General features: G+C 36.1%; 1 protein-coding gene across 1 annotated transcript in view; it reads right to left on the reverse strand.

The window, feature by feature from the left end:
* The window catches only part of LOC144965741 (integrin alpha-9-like), a 52,920-nt gene that overhangs the window by 2,577 nt on the left and 31,566 nt on the right, over nucleotides 1-18,777 (reverse strand). Inside the window, exons 16-25 of the mRNA XM_078901386.1 lie at nucleotides 18,335-18,501; nucleotides 14,923-15,048; nucleotides 13,753-13,872; nucleotides 12,519-12,680; nucleotides 10,563-10,780; nucleotides 8,231-8,468; nucleotides 6,487-6,756; nucleotides 4,549-4,677; nucleotides 2,690-2,782; nucleotides 1,886-2,014 (exon numbers count right to left, since the gene is read on the reverse strand). Coding sequence (XP_078757512.1) covers nucleotides 1,886-2,014; nucleotides 2,690-2,782; nucleotides 4,549-4,677; nucleotides 6,487-6,756; nucleotides 8,231-8,468; nucleotides 10,563-10,780; nucleotides 12,519-12,680; nucleotides 13,753-13,872; nucleotides 14,923-15,048; nucleotides 18,335-18,501 — 1,652 coding nt within the window. The remainder of the gene's footprint in view (nucleotides 1-1,885; nucleotides 2,015-2,689; nucleotides 2,783-4,548; nucleotides 4,678-6,486; nucleotides 6,757-8,230; nucleotides 8,469-10,562; nucleotides 10,781-12,518; nucleotides 12,681-13,752; nucleotides 13,873-14,922; nucleotides 15,049-18,334; nucleotides 18,502-18,777) is intronic.

Here is an 18,777-nt window from a genome sequence, read left to right on the forward strand (position 1 = left end):
AAATGTCTATTGAGTAAAATATATTATCAATCAAATTCAGCCCCTTGATGGGTGGACAAAGAATAATAGGCAACAAAAGTGAAGTGTGATGTCAATATACTGTTTCCAATACTATCATTGGAAGTGTGAACACAGCAGTCCAGAGGATTATATACATGCCTTGTGTTTCTTCCTCTTGAAAAAACCAAGCTGGAAGTATTTTAAAAAAAATTTTATCATTTCAATTGACGTGTTTTGAAAAGTTGAACACACATTTCAATATTTTAAAGTAAAATTTATATTGAGTAAATATATTATCTATCAAATCCAGCCCCTTGGTGGGTGGACAAAGAATAATAGGTAACTAAAGTGGGCTGTCAAAATACTGGTTCCAATAATACCATTGGAAGTGTGAAACCAGCAGTCCAGAGAATTATATACATTCCTTGTGTAACTGATCTTCTGGTTTCAGAGTGATGGCATCTTAATTTCTAGTCTAAATAGATGCTGGTCGTCAATAAAGACCATCTATCCTTGCTTTTGTACGCCCCATTATACGTATCTGCTTTTTCATCCAGCTACCAAAATAGTTATGTAACATTATGATTCAATATGTAACCTATTTATTATAATATATTCATTGAACGGGTGACTGATTACACGCTTCCAAGGAGTTTTGATCAAATAGTCTCAGCTTCCCAATCACGGCTAGGCAGAGATAGAGAGAGAGTGAGAGGGAGAGAGAGAGAGAGAGAGAGAGAGAGAGAGAGAGAGAGTGAGAGAGAGAGAAATAGAGAGAGAGTGAGGAAGAGAGAGAGAGATAGAGAGAGAGAGAGATAGAGAGAGATAGAGAGAAAGAGATAGAGAGAGAAACGAGAGAGAGAGAGAGAAAGAGATAGAGAGAGAGAGAAAGGGAGAGGGAAAGAGAGAGAGAGAAAGGGAGAGGGAAAGAGAGAGAGAGAGAGAGAGAGAAAGGGAGAGGGAAAGAGAGAGAGAGAAAGGGAGAGGGAAAGAGAGAGAGAGAGAGAGAGAGAGAGAGAGAGAGAGAGAGGGGGGGGGGAGTCAGAAAAAAACAACCTCGACCGCACCCGGAGATCGATAACGTTTCCTTAGCGTGTTAGGCGAGTGCTCTACCAACTGAACAATCGAGACTCATTCCTCACGTTAAATGCGATAGGGATGAAAAGTCGCGACTTTAAATCTTCCACTTTTCCGGTTCCAAAATCCTTGGAAGTGTGTATGTAACCAGTCCTTCGGAGGACTAATAATTGAATAGGTTACATATGGAATCATAAGGTAGCATATTTATTTTTTTGTAGTAGGATATATATATATTGACAAATTCTAAGCATTAAGGGACTTAAAAGAGGCGTATGGATGATCTTTTTTGGCGACCAGCATATATTTAGACTAGAAAATAAGATACCATCACTCTTATGTTACATAATACAATGTGATGTGGCTATGTGGTCTTGTGGTATGACACTCGCTTTCGGATCGGAAGGTCCTGGGTTCGAGCCTAGCTCGGCGCATAGTTGAGTTCTTGGAGAAGGCTCTTTACTCACATTCTCTCACAAAATTCAGGTGTAACATGAGTTGTTAACAGCGTTGTCTCTGTCATAAAAAATTGTAATATCGCCTAACAGGCGTTATGTCTCGTACTACATGTTATGTTTTGCTGTTGGTCAGGGACCCCTTGTAAAGCGCTTTGAGCACGTTTAGTGGATACTGCGCTATATAAAAGCTCAAGCGCAATCATTCTGAAACCAGAAGATCAATTACACAAGGTATGCATTCAGCACCCCGGAAGCGTGGTTTTACACTTCCAATGAGTTTGGAACTAGTTTTTTTGTTGTTGACATCACACTTTTGTCCCCGATTTAATAGAACTATTCCAAAATTCTACCTTCCAAAAAATAAGAGCGATGACGAAAATAAGTAAGAGTCCAGCTATGACGCTTCCGATGATAATCCATATGTTGATTTCTCCTCCTGATTCCACAATGTGGAATATTGTACCCGTCCTTGCCGAGGCCTGTAACACACACGATAAATAAACTCGGATTATAATAATATATTATAGAATGAATGAAGGTGACAGTCATTTTTTTTTTTATCACTGCTTTCAATAGTTTAACCAATGTGATCGTCTATAGATAGAATTAAGTTGACGTCACTCAGGTCTTTGTTATTGGGGTTTTGTTTTTTGCCATCCGCGTCTATGAGTAATTCTCACTAAACTGTATTAACTAGACTATAAAAGTTTAAGGTTATTCATTGTTTTTCCGTTATATTTCCGGATGGCAATGTTGTGAGCTTCTTAGCCAAGCGCATGCTTTCTATATATGTTCCTAATCCTCACTGTCCCATCGTTTGAACAAGACGTGTTTTGTTCATTGATCGAAAGTCGTCAGTTCCGAGTAAAAAAATGTAAATCCCTAAAAAAGGATGGTAATTATGCCGTATATGTTTCTTACGCTCACTATTCTATAGGATGAACTCGATGCTAAATTATGTCAAATTAAAATTAAATTTGTCAAAATTGATAAATTTTAGTTTTATCAATAAAATATTATATCCTTTCTCGTCAATAAAATATTATTTTACCCAATGATATTTTTGGTGATAAATTCAATCCTTAACACCTTAATTGTCCCTACGCAATACCGTTTTGACGTGGTGTGTCACAAATTATGGAAACCCCGCCTACCTGTTTCCAACCGTCGCTACTCCATGGTTTGAACAAGATGTGGTTTGGTTGTTGAACAAGACCCTTCAGTTGCAAGTAGAAAGATGTGAAGCCCTGGAATAAATGATGTAAACATGTGACCCATCATAATGTAGGGGTAAACAAGACACTGAAAACTGAATCTAAATCAGAAATTAGTTCGGTAGCTTTAATAAAAATAGATAATAAATAAAATACAATTGCCCTTATTCATCCCATTGGGGAAATTTTTCTCTAGGGTCCATTCCAAAGGAAGGCTGGAATAACCCAGGCGTCAGCCGCAGTGCAGCGCCGCAAATTGATCTAGGGCGAGATGACTTGCTCAAGGCCACAGAGCAAAGCGGCGGATGATCGAACTCAGTACCTTTCTGATACGAAGCAAAGCCTGTACCGCTGAGCCAAGCTTTAAATCAAGTAGAAATGGTATAACACGGAGGTACTTATTTGCAGGTCTGATAACTCAAATTGTTGTGGCCTCATTATTGTAAATTAAATATTCTCAATCCAACTCAAAATATTCTCTATTAATAGAGTGTTAAATGAAACCAATGATTACGTTCGGTTTCAGACGTATCTAATATGGGCACATAGCTATGGTCCAATTGAGGACAATGATGTTATTTATTATTATTGAAAATAAAAGGAGTCCTTAAGAGCATTAAGGCCCATGGAGCCTTTGTTTATCCCAGTTGCTAGAGCGTGAAATGGACAATTGTTATCCTTTTAACAGGACGTTAATCTATCGCAAATTATTTTCAGCCATTTATAACTGACCCAGCTACCCAATCACTTTTGGGTGGACAAGGGAGTCAGAAAAAAAATTAAAAACAATTAAAACATAAATACATTACTTAAAAACGCAAATGGCCTACCTGGGTTTTTAAATAATGTATTTATGGTTGAAATGTGTTGACTGAAGAAGCGTTTTGCGCCCGAATCGTTCCGTGTTTGGTATTTTGTTCTTCTCTGAAGCTGTTATATTCATTTTCGTTTAATACATTAATATCTATACTAAGGAACGACTGGAATAATACGGAGGTATTAGTTGCAAAACCACAAAATGAGCTAGGGTATAATATTACGGCCTGCTCACTGTCACATAACGCTGTGGAAGGGGTCGAGAGATGGTAGGGATCGAATCCGGTACCTTCTGGGTTTCGAAGAAGAAACCATACCGTTGTGCTAGCCTGCCTCCAAATAAAAAATGAGTATCTAATTTATCGGGGTCCCGATAGCTCAGTTGGTATAGCACTAGCTCCACACGCACAGGGACCGAGTTCGATTCCAGGTGAAGTCGGGATTTTTTTTCTGACCCCGCTGTCCACCCATTGATTGGATAGCTAGACCTAGTAGATGTGATAGTACTTTGCGATAGAATATTGTCCTATCCAAAGGGTTGCAAGCAACTGCTATCGTCCGTTTCACGCTATAGAAACCGGGATAAACTTCTGCTTCATGGCCTAATGACTCTGAAGGACTACTTTTTCTTATAATTTAGATTTATCAGAGACTGTAATGATGATGATGATGATGATGATGATGATTATTATTATTATTATTATTATTATTATTATTATTATTATTATTATTATTATTATTATCATTTCGATGCTAACTTAATTCTTTTTTATCATTATCCTGCCTGACTTGATATCAGATTGCCGCGATGACTAACAAATCTAATGTCGTTTGCTTGATGGCTCAGCAGTACAGTGTCTTGTCTTGCCTCAAAAGTCAAGCAGTGTAAACCGTGATCAATGGCCTGATGGGTGACAGTATATTGTGGAAAATTCTAGTTGCGACTTTGTGTCTTTGTGTAAAACACAATGAGATTCGCTCACCTCTGGAATTGGAATATTTTCTTTGTCCACTTCAAGAGTCACATTGAGCGACACGTGACTACCAGATGGGATGTCCGAGTCCAGTTCACACTTGAATATTATGCAATATTTTGGTGATGTCTCGCAGGTCTGGGGGAGAAAATTCATTATCTTCTTTAATTAAATTTTGATGTCCTTGGTTTGTTATAAAATTAACCTGCAAAATCAAAAGTTGTAATGTAGCCTCAATGACAAATGAATAAGGTTTGCTCAAGTTAAAAAAAATATCTTGACTACTTACTTGGCAAACAATGCTCAACAAAAATATTAAACGGATCGCTCCACAAAAAATGCGACAAAGCACCATCTTTAATTCGATAATGCAAGTAAGATTAAGACTCTTTTCATATAGATAGAATGAAGTTGACGTCACTAGGGTCTTTATTATTTAAAAACATATTTTAAATTTTCTTTTTGTCATCCACGTTTTTGAGTAATTCTCACTAAATTGTATTATTCAGACTATAAAAATTCAAAATTACACATAGTTTTATGTTTTGGTCCGTTATACGTCCGGATGGCAATGTTGTGAGCTTATTAGCCAAGCGCATACTATCTATGTATATATCCAGAAATGGAATCTAGAAATTCCACCAGCAAACGCGTTTCATATAAATGTTTTACTCAAAATTTCAAGCAAAGTAGAGGAAGATAAACCTTACCACTTATAAGAAAACCTCAATCGGGATTTGAATACAATTGAGAACAAAACATTTTTTCAATCATAATCTAACCCATAACTTCATAGATTCCCACAAGCTGGAAGTTGTTCGTTCAATGGCTGTCATGGCAGAACATTTTCAAAAACCCGAAGCTACCATGGATGCCAACATAAAGGCATGATTCGAACAATGCTAACCAGTTAACTGCTGTTCTCCTGAAAAACACGTTTTTATTTTTATTTTTTAATTGGCCAGAAAACTCTTCGCGAGGTCACAGATTTGAGAGGCTTTGCCAAGATGAGGATGATTTTAATCTATCGATATTTGAAGGACGAGTCTAAATACGTTTTTTTTTCTCCAGAGTACGGCAGTGAACTAATTAAAGAAAGCAGTTGTATGAATATGAAGATCGAAATAAATAGTAACGAGGAGATAATATGTCAGAAATTTTTCTTTCACTGATCTGGAGACGGGAATGAAGACGGATTAGTCACACCCTCCGAAAGCCAAGACATTTTGAAAATAGACACTATCGTTTTACCTGGAATCGAGTCGACTAGGACAGAGAAGTGATGGTCAAGAATCAGCGTTGTATTCTAGAAGAAAATCGGAGACATGGAACTATCTAAGAGTGACGGAGAGGATGACCAAGGAGAGAGTTGGATAGGGAAAGGGTTTTTGATGGCCAATGCATCACGGGGAGCCTGAGTAAGTAGGTTTATAAATATTTAAGAAATGATACAGTTCTCATTTAAACCGAAGAGAGAGAGAGAGAGAGAGAGAGAGAGAGAGAGAGAGAGAGAGAGAGAGCGAGAGAAACATAACACTATAAACGAATTAAGAACTTGATCAATCTAGGGGAAAAGTAATAAACAAAAATGAATCTAACAGCTTCAAAAAAGAAAATATCAAACACGAAACGTTTCGGGTTCAAAACGACCTTTGGACGCCCAAAGACGTGCCAAATACTTCTCTACGGTCGATCTGGTCTTTAAGTAATGCATTTATGTGTCATTGTTTTGGTGTTTTTTTTTGGGGTTTTTTTTTTGTTATTATTTTTAGGTTGGCTGAAGAAGGATTTTGAGCCCGAAATGTTCTGGGGTTTTTTTGTTGTTTGTATTTTGTTCTTCTAAATCTCTTAAATTAATTTTGCATATTACTTTTTACAGTCCACATCTACTAGCAGGTAAATATCACTTAAACAATCTAGGATTGAACCACAAAATGCAAAACTCACCAACATGTACGTCTCTGAAAAATCCTGACTATTTTCATCATTTTTCGGACCACCGGTAACAGCCTCTCTTTTCCTCCTCTTATGAATGCCTCCGTTAGGACTCCAGACCGTTGTTGTTTTAGGACCGTCATCACTGGTAGTCTTGAGGCCAGAATGGTCAATGCTCGTGGTGACCATTGGAGCGATGGTGGACACGTCAACATCAATACCGCCTTCAATCTCATTGACGATGTTGGTACAGCTGACAGCGGCTTGGTCTCCTGATTTGAGCTAAAACAGAATTAAATCTTCAGAAAGATTGCAAAGAAGCAAGGAATAGATCTGGACAGGCCAACGATAATTTAGATTGCCAATGAGAAACAAAAGTGAGATGTCAAAAAGGTTCGAATCTCTTTGGAAGTGTAAAACCACTCTTCCGGATGACTGGATAAAAAACTTGTGAAATTGATCTTCTATTTCAAAGTGATGGCATCTTATTTTCTAATCTAAATATATGCTGGTCGTCAATAAAGATCATTAATCCTTGCTCTTTTTGGTCCCGTAATCCTTAGAATTTGCCTATACATCCTCTACTAAAATAGTTATGCCACCTTATGATCCATCATCTGAAGGACTGGTTGCATACACACTTCCAAAGAGTTTGGAACCAGAATAGTAGAAGGTGTGACGTCATGACTTCTCTGCCATGTTACTACTATAGTCTTATTTTCTAAAATGCCCTTCAATTTTCAAAGACGACAACAGTCGTAAATTACGATGTTACCAACGACATTTATAAAGACTGAATTTGAAAGGGTCTTGGAAGAGTGGAAAAAATATCAAATAATGAAATGATCACAGCGTGTATTATGAATATATGTGAGTGAGTTTTTGTGTTTGTGTGTGTGTGTGTGTGTGTGTGTGTGTGTGTGTCGTGAAATTCATAAATTAAATGTGAACTGTAGTCTGGATCCTCTATTTAAAGGGCTACTACAACCGCCATGAAATCACCAGTGTTGATGTTCGAGTTTATTTGATTTTTTTTTTCATAGAAGTGAACAGTGTCTTATCCACAAGAAAAGGTTTGGTAAATGACGTGCACTTAACCCGAAAAATGGTTGGCACCGTAAGGGTTTTAAGTTATTTATTTATCTTTCTTACTTGCTACCCATGACTCTATATATTCTATCTATCTATTTATCTATCCATCTACCTATATGTCTATCTATACACCAATCTATATATCCACCTATTCACCCATCCATCGATCAATCTATTTATCAATTCATAAATAAAATAAATAATATCTGATCTATCTATCTATCTATCTTTCTATCTATCTATCTATCTATCTATCTATCTATCTATCTATCTATCTATCTATCTATCTATCTATCTATCTATCTATCTATTTATCTATCTATCTATCTATCTATCTGTCGATCTATAAAACAAATTCTATTTGATTCATCTTTCTATCGACATACATCTATTTATTCATCTATTTCACGATCTCACCCTCTGTCTAACTTGTGGGAGCATGTCTGTGTGTTTGTGTACTTGTGTGTTTATGTGTCGAGATGTGCGTGTATGTGTGTTTTTGTATGTGTGTGTGTGTGTGTGTGTGAGGGAGAGAGAGAGAAAGAGAGAGAGAGAGAGAGAGAATGAGAGAGAGAGAGAGAGAGAGAGAGAGAGAGAGAGAGAGAGAGAGAGAGAGAGAGAAATCGTATGTTTGGGAAAAAGTTCAAAAAGTAAATTTGCGCACCTGAACAGAGACACGAGAAATGAGCTGTGAGGCGTCGGCCAGGTACGCTGGAATGGTCAAATACATGGCCGTCTTTGGGAGAAAACTAGGCCCCAAGTTTTTCATCTGATACTTGTGGTTGAGTACAACAACGTCCACAGTGTCGTTGTCTTGAGCGAAATCCGTAGTGATTGGTTCTTGAACTGACAGGGACAATTTTTTGGCGGTTTTTATGGTTACCTCAGCTGGCGACGAGGACCTTGGAAGATAAAATTCACAATTTGTATGTAACCAGGCAGTCTTTGTAAAACGGTGTAATGTCAGAGAGCATTTGCTGATTTTAAAAATATTTTTTTTTATATATTGGAATATATATCTGGATTGAAGACAGTATGTTTCGTTTTTAAACCTCAAAGGAACATACTTTCCTTATTCTTATGGATGATGTTGGGCAGTACTTACCAACATGCGCGAGCGTCCGTTGGTCAGTACTGACCAATATCCACTTCGATTATATCTATTCAAGCTATCGATATTGTAAGAGGAAATTTTAAAGTTTTTAAACCATGTTTATTAAATATCTAAAATGCCTCTTACAAAAATGGTATCTTGTATTTTTCTTCTTGCTTTGTCTGGCAGCTTTCATACACAATTGTTCCGATCTTTACAAATGGCATTGATTTGAGTGGGGTTTTTTTGTTTGTCTCTTTTTTTAGGAGGGGGGGGGGGTGGTTACCAGCTAAATTTGTTGACATTCACCATTCGAGTATTACTCCCTGTCATTTTCACTTTGTATGCATAATAATTTAACTATCGGAGAAAGATTTAATATATATTTATCTATTCTTATTTTTATTCGCAATAGGATTCAACATTGGTGACGTCACTTCCCTCGTAATGACGCATAGCAACTTAGTAACTGGTTCTAAACTATCGGATCAATGGCGGGCGCCCTTGTGAAATTCTTCTCCGACATAAAAGTGTATCCAGAGGAGGAAAACATTATAAATCCGATCATGATTTGACTTTTTTACATTCTGATCACATAATATGTGAAAAAGTTCTAGCCAGCATGAAGAATAAAAATCCCGATTTTCTTTGTTTAGAACCAAGCTGCTGGTTGCTGGGCGGGCGTGACATCAGATTATTGAATCCTATTGCTCTTTACTTTATGTAGTATGCAGAAACTCCATTTTTTCATACAGTTAAGTCCGACACAATACCAGGCTGACGCGGTGGTTCATTTAATTAATAGTAATGGTTTTATATAATCCGGGAGAAATACGAGTAGAACACATTGATGGATTCAAGTGCGGCTATGTGGTCTAGTGGTATGGAGCTCACCTTCGAATCGGAAAGTCCCGGGTTCCAATCCCGTGCGGCACATGGGCCAGTCCTTGGAAAAGACTCATTACTCACATTTTCTCACCGTCTTCAAGACTGCGCTGCCTCTGTCCGAACAAAATTGTAATATCGCCTAACAGGCATCATATCTCGTCCTACATTTAAGTGTTGATGTTAGCTAGGGACCCCTTGTAAAGTGTTTTGAGAACGTTTAGTGGATATTGCGCTATATAAAAGCTCAACTTTGAAAGAATATGAAAAAATATTATTATATCAATCAATAAAGATTCACAATATTGCGATGTGAATACGATGTAGGTATACACAACGATAGGGCAAAACCTTGTGCGACCATTAATTTTTTTTTTCTTTCTTCTTCTTAATGCTATCCATTGTCTCAGTTTTCGGGGCGAGGGGGGGGGGGGGATGTGATAATTATGATTATTTCAAACCATGAAACGACAACAACTATCTCTTGTCTCATGTTATTGGTTGGATGGAGCTTAAAATTAATGTCTTTTGATTCAGACATTTTAAATTGGTTGATATGATCAGAGGTCATAATTTATTTAACTAATTATACATACGATGAAGAGGACTCTTATCAAAATTAAGCATTTGTTGACACATTATTATCAATTCATTACCATTATTATTTTTATTATTATTATCATTATTATCATTATTATTACCATCATCATCATCATCATCATCATCATCATCATCATCATCATCATCATCATCATCATCGTCATCATCATCATCATCATCATCATCATCATCATCATCATCATCGTCGTCGTCGCCGTCATCATCATCATCATTATTATTATTGTTATTATCATTATTATTATTATTATTATTATTATTATTATTATTATTATTATCATTATTATTATCATTATTGTTATTATTATTATTATTATTATTATTATTATCATCATCATCATTATCATCATCATAATCAACATCATCCTCATGTACTCATCATTACCATTACATAACCTACCCAAGCATGTTAACATCAGCCACAATGTAAACAGATGTGGTCATCTCTTTATCATTATTATTAAAATTCTTTTCAGTGCTGTATATCGTATCAGTGGGTGTGAGTATGGCAGTGACTGTGACTGTCTTTTTATTCAGAGCCACGTTCATCACATCAAACATGAGGCTGAGTTTGATGGAATCATCTTTTTTCAGGGGTAGATAATAGTTACAGACAACCTGGAAATGGAAATATTATGCGTTATTTTCTATTTTCGTATCTTCTTCAATCTCTCGGAAAACACGCTGTACAAAATCAACACTTAAAAAAAAAGATTTGGATTGTTTTTAAAAAATAATTTGGATTTTTTCTGGCAGTGGTTTTGATTATTGATTTTTTTTTTAATATGGCAACCCTGTACCACATTATCAGCTAAATGAAATAGAAGGGTAATTTCTTGTGATGTGTCCACAACATAAAAAATACCAACTGACTATTATGGACACGCCACAATTGTTCATCAATATTCTGTTTTCTTTTTCTCGCCAATAATTACAAGATGCCGTTTTAAGTGTGTTTCGGAAATCAATTTCTTCTCTGCTTTGGTCTTTGCATCACCAAAGCCTATTCTAAAAACCAAGACTTGACAATAGAATACGAGTAACAGGAGAGAAAGTTATTGCAGTTCTTATCGAAGTTCTTTTACTTAAAAGTAGAGAGCGGTGGGATGATGGAGGGGGGGGGGTGCCTGAAGCCTGGGATCGTAAAATACAAATGCAAAGGTGAAAATGGAAAAGAAGCTTTGGATGAAAACAGTACAAGAAATTGACGTATTGGTTTTAACTCCTTCTTCAGCACAACAATAAACAAAGGAACGTTGAAAACCAATAAAACAAAATGTAGAGGTTGTTGTTTATTATTTTGCTGGCGAAGGATTTGTACCAGTTCCATCATAAGCCTTTCCGTTTTCACCTTTTCATTAGTATTTTTACGATCCCAGGCTTAAGGCATACCCCCAACCGCTCTCTACTTTTACAATGGTAAGTAATAGAGCCTTGAGTTACATTTTGCAATAGCTTTCTCTCCTGTGACCGTTTTCATGAACGAGGATTAGATTTAGTAATTTACTAGTCTAGTAAATGACTACTCTTAAGCCCAAACGAAGCAAGTGTCTAAAAATCGGATTTTATGAACGCTTTCTAGTCTCGGGCTAGCTAGTCTCTTGCCTAGAAATGGGCGTTGTATCGACGGTTACTAATAATTCGGCGATTTTGTGCGGGTAACTTCACCTCTCTACTACACAAAGGCCGGTAAAATACGCCCACTTTCATACTTACAACGCAAAAGATTCGAAAGAGAAAGTGTGTTCTGATTAATCACATTATTTCAGTTAATTGCAATGTCAACAGAATAACTTTTGTCTCCACTATACTTTCTAATAATTTTGTTGTTGTTCTTTGACGCACACCCTTTGATTTCGGAGTCTTTCGTTCACTCTCAACTCACGAGCCGATAGATTCAGGTTTTTAAAAGGTTTTACTCACACAAATGTGTACTTTCGACGATCTACACTCATCTTATAGTTTTTAAAGCCAGTGTCAATGGCTACAGAACACTTTTTGCCCCCTGTCATTCGTAACCGACGTATTTTTTTCCGAATCGAAGCGCACTCAAATCTAAAAATAGCTGCCATCTCGTTGACGCTATGACGTCTCCCAGTAACTAGACTCAGACTAAAGCATGAAGTCTTGCCTCAGCAAATGAATAAAACTTGGCCAAACTTAGTCCGAAGGTGCCGTGATTTTAGTCCCGGACCTGCTTAGTCAGCTCACATGAAATCCGATTTTTTCCAGTCATTGACTAAAGTCAGAGATAGTCAGAGACTAGGCCCTAGTCCGCGTTCATGAAAGTTGCCCCTGTTGCTCATATTCTATTGTTAAATCACATTTTCACCTTTTCGTTAATATTATAACTTACTTCTGTAACAGATGGGCCAAGGACGCTGCTTTCCTGTTGGCAATGTTTAATCGTGTCTGACGTGAATCGTAAGTAAGGCAAGTTCTGGCTGAGTCGCACTGTCACTTTCGTTCCATAAGATGGCTCATTATCGTTGCTTATTGTCAAATCAACTTCAATTTCCTGCGAAAATCAAACAGAAACAATAAATTAAAGAAACAGAAGAAATTTTATTTTCCTGAAAAGAACATGTTTTATATTTATTGCCACTGTTTAAAAAAATAAATCCAAATTGTCATGGGCTCAGTGTTGCAATGGAAATACTCTCAAATCAATGCAAAATATTGTCCATTACAACATTGTTAAATCAAGCCCTTTTAGTTGCGTTAGGTTATCAGACCTGAAAATTATGTGCACTTGGTACGGTTTAAAAGAGAATACAATTGTCTACATTTTTGCCGTTTGTTTCTAAAAAGAAAAACCTGAAAAAAAATGGACATTAGAAGTAGTCAATCAGTAGGAAAGTAGTTCTGAAAAAATAACAGCTTCAAAATTTATTAAACTTAACATTTCAATATTTAAGTGGCCTCGCAAAAAATAATAATAATAATAATAATAGTAATAATAATAATAATAATAATAATAATAATAATAATAATAATAATAATAATAATAATAATAATAATAATAATAATAATAATAATAATAATAATAATAATAAAAATGTTTCAAGTGAAAGTTTTATTTTAGATTTTTTCGTGAATCTGCAGAAATGAATGAACAATCTTTTCATTGGATAATCCCAATTTTCATAGGATAGTCGTCGCAAAACACCTTTTATCAGCCACATCTCACAAGTTTCCGTAGAGCACATGACAATAAATACAGTACTCGTCGGATTCCAAACACACTATGTCATACGATGTAATAAATAACAATGCGAAATTGAATGTAAGCTTCAATTTAATATACGAAAACAGATAAAATAGCCGTTTCGGGTCTCCCCTTTATCAACAAAACAGGATGAATGAAACACTGCAGACGAATGAGATAATGTGGTGGTGGCGTTGTTAAGATGAATAAACAAAAAATGGATGGGCAGGAAATAGTATGCTCCTTTGTAAGGAAGCACAAATTAAATACGGTGTTATACGTTACCTCCCCATGAGCATCGGATTTCGGCATGCTCGGATTCTAACACGCTTTTCGGCTTCTTCCGAGAGCGAGCATATAATCTTGTGAGTACTGTACTTACCTTTGTATGCCCGACAATGATATATTGCCAATCTTCCTCATGAGAGAAACCGATGGTTCCTGCAACCCTCAGATCTACATCACAGATATTATCTGAGCCGCAGTCATTGGCGAGGGACACCTGAGGTAAAAATTATAGCATAACATTCAATCAGCATACGCCAAAATAAAAACTTGAACATTTATATAACGCAAGTTGTACTAAACTTGCCCAAAGCACCTTACACGTGGTCCCAAGTCAATAGCAACACAAAATAATTATGTCGAAACACGACGCATGTAAAGCGATATTACATGATTTTTTTCGGACAGAGAAAACTCTATTAAAAGCCAGGTATTCAAGTCACACCGAAGGCGGTGAGAGAATATGAGTAAAGAGTCTTTCCCAAGGACTCAACTTTGCTCCGCTCAGAACGGGACTCGAACTCGGGAACTACAAGAAAACCTCAAAGCTCACGGAGTTTATCCCGATTTATATACCATGAAAAGCACTTGGAATTTCTTGCTGCCCTTTGGATAGGACGCTAGTCTATCACCAAGTAGTTTCCGTCAGATATTATATACCCAGCTACCCAACTCTTCTGTATGGACGAGGTGGGCGGGGTGGAGGGAGGGGCTTAGAAATAATATTGACTTCACCGAGGGCCGATCTCAATACCTTTTGCGTGTGAAGCGAGTGCCTTACTAACTGAGCTACCGGGGCCCCCATACCAAGAATCACGTTTAACAATACCTATCAGAGACGACCGGTTGAGTAAGGGTTTAAAATTCGAAAGGAATTCAGTACGTAATTAATTTTCCAAAATAATGAGTTTGTATCTTGTAAAAAGTAATACAAAAATGCGTCTAACAGCTTCGGAAAAAAGGATTGAAATACAAAAAAACAAACCACAAAACGTTTCGGGCTCAAAAGCCTTCTTCAATTAGATAGATGGCAGGACGTGTCAAATATTTTAACTGCAGTCTATCTTGATTTTTAAGTGATGTAGCATTTATGTTTTTACTGTTTTCGTTATTGGCTGATGATCGAAGGGTTTTGAGCCCGAAACGTTCCGTGTTCGGTAATTTTGTTCTCTTTTAAAACCTGTTGTTTTCATTTTTTTTTCATTTCTTTCTTTTTGCAGTCCACAGCTTGTAGCAGCTTAGTTTCACTTTTATGTAACTTCCATACCATGTGCGTGAACGTGTTTGCTGTTGTAGGCTCTAGGATTGGGTCCAATCTTCCTGCTCTTGCTTGATCGATCTCCATGGTTACTTTAAATTCAATTGGGGTGAAGCGATCTTTGCTGATCTCGTCCTGATGGATGGAAATGATATTGGTCAGCTTATTTTAACTTCTTTTTAGAGCGCTTATGTTATAACCCAACTTCTAAAAACGGTTTTGATGTATAATATGATGTTCAGGATATACTTTATGGACAAACATATAAGGCGAGTTTCTTGTAAAGACAGTAACTTTACATTTCTTGTCGCTTTAACTTTAAATTCACTATTTAATATCTTGCTCACACCCACTTGATACCGTTATGAGAAGATGGGTAATATTTATAGTGAAAAATTAGGGAACAGGATCTGGTGCAAGGTAATAATAATAATAATAATAATAATAATAATAATAATAATAATAATAATAATAATAATAATAATAATAATAATAATAATAATAATAATATTAATATTAATAATAATAATAATAATAATAATAATAATAATAATAATAATAATAATAATAATAATAATACATGGCATTTGTATCGAGAATTTGCATCCCTGTGTGATGCTCCATGCACGTTACAAATAAATATACAAAATTTACATATATAAAACGTAAAATAATAATAATAATAATAATAATAATAATAATAATAATAATAATAATAATAATAATAATAATAATAATAATAATAATAATAATAATAATAATAATAATAATAATAATAGCGCCCCTTTCCACCAAAAGTACTCGGCAGCGCTTATTCATATTATATGCGCATGCGTTATTAGAATATATCATTCAACAAAATCAATAAAATCAGTCACAGAAAACTGAAAGGAAATTCTCTGTATTCAATGAGGCTTTAAAGAAGGACAGATAATTTTGGTGTCTTGTGTCCGCTGAAAGAGCATTCCACACAGAAGGAGCAGAATACGCCAAAGCAGGTCGTGAAAAATTCGACTTTGGAATCAACGGTTCAAGTACAGGGAAGTAGATGAGCGGAGAGATAAAATCAAAAGCAGCAGTGTATTTAATATCATGAAAATGTAACGGTAAAAAAGGTAGTCCTTTAACAATAATTTAAAACTATCAATAGATTTTGCTTCTCTTATCCTTCTGGGCAGGTCATTCCACACAAGTGGTCTAGTGTTGGCAAATGAACGGCTGCCATAAAATTTATAATTATAATTATTTCTAAGAGTAAGCTTTGTTTTGTCAGTAGAGAGGATCGTAATTTCCTATTTGGTACAGATATTTAAAACATGATTTTAATGTAGTCAGGTGCTTCATCATTTAGCCTTTTAAATCAAAACAGAGCAATTTTAAAAATGGTTCTTTCTTTGACAGGCAGCAAATGCAGCTCATACAGAATAGGCAGAGCGTGTACCATCCCGAAATATCAGCCTCGATGGATGTTATTTTTCTGGTATTTTTTCTCAGTTTTGTCTAGCACTGTTTCATACACACTTTTTTTTCTGATCACATTTAGCTTAATTCGACGTGCGCTTATTTGCAGGTCTGATAACCTAAATTGGTGTGGTCTCATTATTGTAATGGAAATACTCTCAAACCAACGCAAAATATTGTCCATTATATATACAACAATATTAAACTTCGGTCATCAGTAGACCAACAAATACGGGCACGTTAACTTAATCGCATTAATGAGCTGTTGTTATCTTTCAGATTTGTAAATTTCAAGCAATATTGAGTATGGTAAGTAATAGGTAAGTTCGCATTTTTAAGAAATTAAAATTTATAAGCGATTTCTACAGAATTTGGATGACTTTTAGATATTTCGTAGATATTTAAAACGAAATAATACTTTCAGCCTGGTTGTTATGGCCCCCAAAAAGAGTCTTTCGGAGCCATTAGGCCCACGGAGCCGGATTTTATCCCGGTTTCTATGGCCTGAAAATATCAATTGCTTTCTCCCCCTTGGCTAGGACGCTAGTCAATCGCCAAGTCTCTCCGCAAATTAACAGACCCAGCTACCCAATCACTATTGGGTGGGGAACAAGGGATCAGAAAAAATTATCGTCTTCACCCGGGATCGATCTCGGTCCTTTGTTCGTGAAGCGAGTGCTCTACCAACTGAAAACCTAAAAGAGCCTTATTCTAAATATAGTAGCAAATGAATTCCTCTTTTCCACTTTATATTATTTATTTATTTTGCTTTAAACTTTTAAAAAAATGCCAATAATAACGTTAACTGTGACTTATAACAATGGACAGCGCTTAAGGGGGGGGGGGGGGGGGGGGGGGGGGGAGCGACACTAAAGGGTCATTTTTTTTATTTGATGAAATACCCTTAACTTCTATGCACAGTCATAATGTATATGTTTGGGAAGGATGATTGAATATAATTTTTTTTTTTTAAGTTGCCCGTTGCTATGGAAACGACGCCATATTGGAAAATAAATAACAAATCTTGAAAAGTCAAAGGCTTTTTTGTTTATCAACCCATTGCCATAATATTTTGGCCAGAGGTAGAAAAAAGGAAAATAAAGAGGCTCTAGAAGCCCGATTTTTTAATTTTTTAATTAGAAACCTTAAAAATTAAGTTTAAAGTTATTACTCGATTATTCCCCTTGAAAAAACTTACATAATTTCAAATTACTCATAAATTAATTTTTTTCTCAAAACTCCGGCTCCTAGAGGACCTGCGTATTTTTATGACACTTATTTGTAGAAATTTTGAAGAAGATTGGTTGAAAACTGAGGTTTTTAGTGACGAAAATTGCAGTTTTGAGAAAAACGCATTTAAAAGTCAAAGTAAACGAGTTTAGGGAAAAACTCTCCTCTCGCTCTCTGATTGGATTGTGACCACATGACATAATTAAGAACAAAGTGATTGGTTGTTGAAGATAGAGAAGAGGTTTTACTTTTCATTGGTATGTTTTTGTCTTTACTTAATTATAAAGACTATTTGATATTCTTTCATGGGCAGGATTTAACCATACTATGGGTCACAAAATACGTTATTTTGAGTAGAAAAAAAAATGAAGATGAAGTTCTCATGCAATTTTTTATGCAGACAAATGGTCGAATGACAACATCCCACCAAAATCTAATTTTAGCAAACTGGGTCAAAATTCATCATTTTTAGTGTCGCCCCCCCCCCCCCCCCCCCCCCCCCTTAAAAGCGGAAAGGTCCTTTCTTCCTATCCGAAACCTAATTGAGTTAATCTATCTGCCGCGCAGTGTGACCTTGAGCAAGCCACATTTCACTAGTTCACTTTGCGGTCCTGCACTGCGGCTAACGTCTAGGTTATTCCAGTCTCCCCTTCTAACCGACACTAAATACAAAATGTCCTCTGAGCGATGAAAAAAGGGGGAAGGAATGTAAAGGGAACTAATTCAGAACCTTGTTGGTGACGGCAGTAAACTTCTGACAAAACCCATTCTGGTCCACTCCATACACATTTATGTCCCCAAGGCTGTCCACTAACTGGCCTGAGGCATGGTTGAACTGAATTCGTTGATGAACGCCTTGTCGACGCTGCTGGTCCACTTCTATCCGAACGATAAAATCTGAATATAAAAAGATTTAAATTCATAACTCATTGCATGAACTAATATTATGTTAATTTGTAAAGCAAAAGATTCAAAATTATAAATCACTTCAAGAATACAGTTGGCAAGGGACCGAGGCATCGTTGAACTGAATTCATTGATGAACGCCTTGTCGACGCTGCTGGTCCACTTCTATCCGAACAATAAAATCTGAATATAAAAAGATTTAAATTCATAACTCATTTCATGAACTAATATCATTTTAATTTGTAAATAGAAATATATAATCGAGAC

The sequence above is a fragment of the Berghia stephanieae genome, chromosome 2, assembly GCF_034508935.2.
Source record: "Berghia stephanieae isolate SIO BIC M18660-M18661 chromosome 2, UCSD_Bste_1.3, whole genome shotgun sequence".
In the NCBI taxonomy this organism is placed as follows: domain Eukaryota; kingdom Metazoa; phylum Mollusca; class Gastropoda; order Nudibranchia; family Aeolidiidae; genus Berghia; species Berghia stephanieae.